The sequence below is a fragment of the Nicotiana tabacum genome, chromosome 13 (assembly GCF_000715075.1).
Source record: "Nicotiana tabacum cultivar K326 chromosome 13, ASM71507v2, whole genome shotgun sequence".
Lineage (NCBI taxonomy): Eukaryota > Viridiplantae > Streptophyta > Magnoliopsida > Solanales > Solanaceae > Nicotiana > Nicotiana tabacum.
Genome location: NC_134092.1, coordinates 720212 through 723298, shown reverse-complemented (window position 1 = coordinate 723298; position 3087 = coordinate 720212). Strand labels below are relative to the sequence as shown.

The 3087-nt window shown below is 38.7% G+C and overlaps 1 protein-coding gene across 1 annotated transcript; it reads right to left on the bottom strand.

The window, feature by feature from the left end:
* Window positions 1–581: 581 nt before the first annotated feature.
* Window positions 582–2855, bottom strand: LOC107826250 (cytochrome P450 78A3-like). Its single transcript, XM_016653217.2, has 2 exons — window positions 1778–2855; window positions 582–1333 (listed from the first exon to the last, which is right to left on the bottom strand). Exons 1-2 carry the CDS (start codon window positions 2744–2746, stop codon window positions 701–703), a joined length of 1602 nt encoding a protein of 533 aa, XP_016508703.1. The 5' UTR covers window positions 2747–2855; the 3' UTR covers window positions 582–700.
* Window positions 2856–3087: the final 232 nt, after the last annotated feature.

The window sequence follows — 3087 nt, the reverse complement described above, 5'->3', positions numbered from 1 at the left end:
TCAATACTTATTTTCTTATGTTTTCATTTAATTTTGACCTTATTTGGTCGTGAAACCCCCAATATCTGACTCCACCGATGCCTTGATAGCAATTGTTAAGAACAATGCGGCATTGATCTACCTAATTAAAAATACCTTTATAATTATTAATCGACGGAATTGTGAGACAGAGAAGGGAGACGGGATATGAGATGGACAAGGAAGAAGAAATTTGTACACTGCTAAGCACAAGGCGATAATTTGAGAGGAGGGAGATGAGATGGAGGCATTAATTCTTTTTCTTTTTCTTTAAGAAAAAATAATATATAATAAGTATTTTTAGTAGATACAATATAAAAAATGACGTGGAATATGATGTGTCATCCACGTCAAGCAAGTGAGATACACACATGGTTAGAGGGGTTTAAAATATAGGATTTGATCAAGTTAAAGTGTATGGATGAAAACAAGTGAAGTAGGAGGACCGGGATATCAAACCGGAACAAGTACAAGGATTTACTAGGCTATTCTGCCTTTGTTTAACCATCATTTGTACATCCATACCGAGCATGAGATTATTGTTACTCCATAATACAAAGTACTAACAATTAAAATATACTTTTATTTGAAGTAACAACATAATATAGTAGTACTTAAAACACACACGATATTCCAAACAACCTATAGGGTTTAGTTACATTTCTTGGCGAGTGCTCAAGCTTCATGGAGCGCGTCTTGGCCGCATCCTCACTATGAGTGGGTTGACCATTTCACAGGAAAGCCTTAGTGTCTCAGACAAGTCAACGGTTTTGGTTTCATCGGTAGGTCCAAATTGGAACTCCTGCAAAAGCGATGCTACCCAAAAAGTGACAGTAGTCAAGCCGAGTGTCTTTCCTGGACAAGTTCGTCTTCCAGAACCAAATGGAGCCAGTCTCAAGTCAGACCCCAACACCGAAAAATCCACAAGCTCTGACTCAGCCTCGTTCATGAACCTCTCGGGCTTAAACTCAAGTGAATCCGTCCAAACCTCTGCACTCCTCGTGATGGCCCACATGTTCACCATGGCCGTGGTGCCTGCAGGCACGTGATACCCATCCACTATCACGTGCTTTATTGCTAGACGGGCCCATGATAACAGTGGGCCCGGAGGGTGCAATCTAAGTACTTCTTTCACTACGGCCGGTAGATAAACCATGTTCATTACATCGGACTCCATGATTGGACGACGTGATCTTCCAACAATCCTGTCCAACTCCTCTTGTACCTTTGACTGAACATCATGATGAAGTACCATCCGTGCTAATATCCACTCTATTAATACTGCCACAGTGTCACTCCCTCTGAATATCATCTCCTACCGATCATGTAACAACATGAAATTAGGAAGGGAGAGAGAGATAATTGTAAGTGCAAAGCAAAAGCAGTTTTGGAGAAGCAGAAAAAAGTAATTTTCCTCCAAAAAAATATTTTTTTGAAAAGCACTTTTGAGAAAAATATACTTAAAAATACTTTTTAGAAGATTAGACAATTATTAATTACCGCTCGAAGTATTTTTTCAATTAATTAGCTAAATACAATCTGATTCTTACCAAAATTACTTTTAAAAAAAATATGTTTAAGAAAAAACACTTTCTCAAAATAAATTATAAGCTTGGAAAACATGCTATAAATTAAAAAAGCAAAGAAATGGACTGACCAGTGACTAAAGTATTCGCAAAAGTGATTGGTTATGTTTGTTTTCATATTATATATATATATATATATATATATATATATATATATATATATGGTTGCTTACCCAGAGTACGGCTATCATATCAGAGTCTGATAATCTTTCTGAGTCTGGAAGAGAAAGCAAAACGTCCACAAAATCACGGTGAATAATAGCGGGTTGAGCCCGGTGCTCGTCGATGATCTTGCCCACAAACTGGTTTACTTTAGGCATGAGCCGTGAGCACCTGACCTGTATTTTCTGCGGGTCAAATTCAGCTAACCAAGGGAGGTGATCCGACCAATTGAGCATTCCCAAAAGTTCGTAACCTTCATCTACTAACTCGCTCAGCTCTTCGTTACAATCATCAAGGAGACTGTAGTTGCGGCCAAAAACAGAACACATCATATTGTTTACAGAAGCCTTTTTCAGAACATCCCTAACTCGTATGCTGTCACGGATGGGACCGCCAGCTTTGAAAATTTCGATCACCTGTTTCGCAATTTCGCACCTTTGTGCTTCAGAGGCTTTGATTTGTTTAGGACAAAACAAGTGCATGGCTGCAATTTTTCTAAGTGTTCGCCAGTAAACCCCGTAAGAAGCAAAACCAATAGCTCTGTTGAACATTAGTCTGTAGGCTGACTCGTTTACTGGACGGTCAACAAACACTGAACTGTTCAGTATTTCCTTTGCTACCACTGGATTACACGTTACAATAACTCTGGTTTCACCTAGGCTGAAGGACATGAGACGCTTGGCTTGGCATGATTTTGCGACGGCTGCTATTTTTTGGTGTGCCAAACCAGTCATAAGGTTCATGCTTCCTATAAGAGGAAAACCTCTTGGGCCTGGTATTGGCTTTGGTGCTACCAAATACTTTCTCCATTTGTATTTACCCCAAGCTGGACCCCCGGGGTGAGTCCAGTAAATCATGTTCATGACTAACCAGACAAGAAGAAAAACAAGTACAAAGCATATGGAGTTGATGGGGGACGTGAAATATTTGCAATTTGAAGCTAAAGCGAAAACCCAAAGGCTCTCTCTGTCTGTCGTCATTTTTTTTCTAGGAGGGAAGGATTAGATATTTTAACGAGTGTATTTGGGAGATAGAAGAACTGAGAAAGAAACTTTGATTTGGTTTTTGGGGCATGAGAGATGAGCCATTGGATGCCTTTATATAGTCAAAAACTTGAAAAATACTTGGGAATAGAATCCCATGTATAACTGAAAAAATAATTTAAATTAGTAGTAGAATATTTGCCACGTGATGTGCGAATATTGTTAATGGATAATACCTCGTGTATTGATGTAGAATTAACACAATGATTAGGTAATAACAAGTAGGAATTGTAAAGAAATATAGGAAAATGAAGGGAATATTGAGGAACACCGCATGA

Coding starts and splice junctions, on each gene's coding strand:
- LOC107826250 (XM_016653217.2), bottom strand. CDS start 2,746: ATGACGACAGACAGAGAGAGCCTTTGGGTTTTCGCTTTAGCTTCAAAT. Junction 1,334..1,777: donor ATATGATAGCCGTACTCTGG/GTAAGCAACCAT, acceptor CATGATCGGTAG/GAGATGATATTCAGAGGGAG.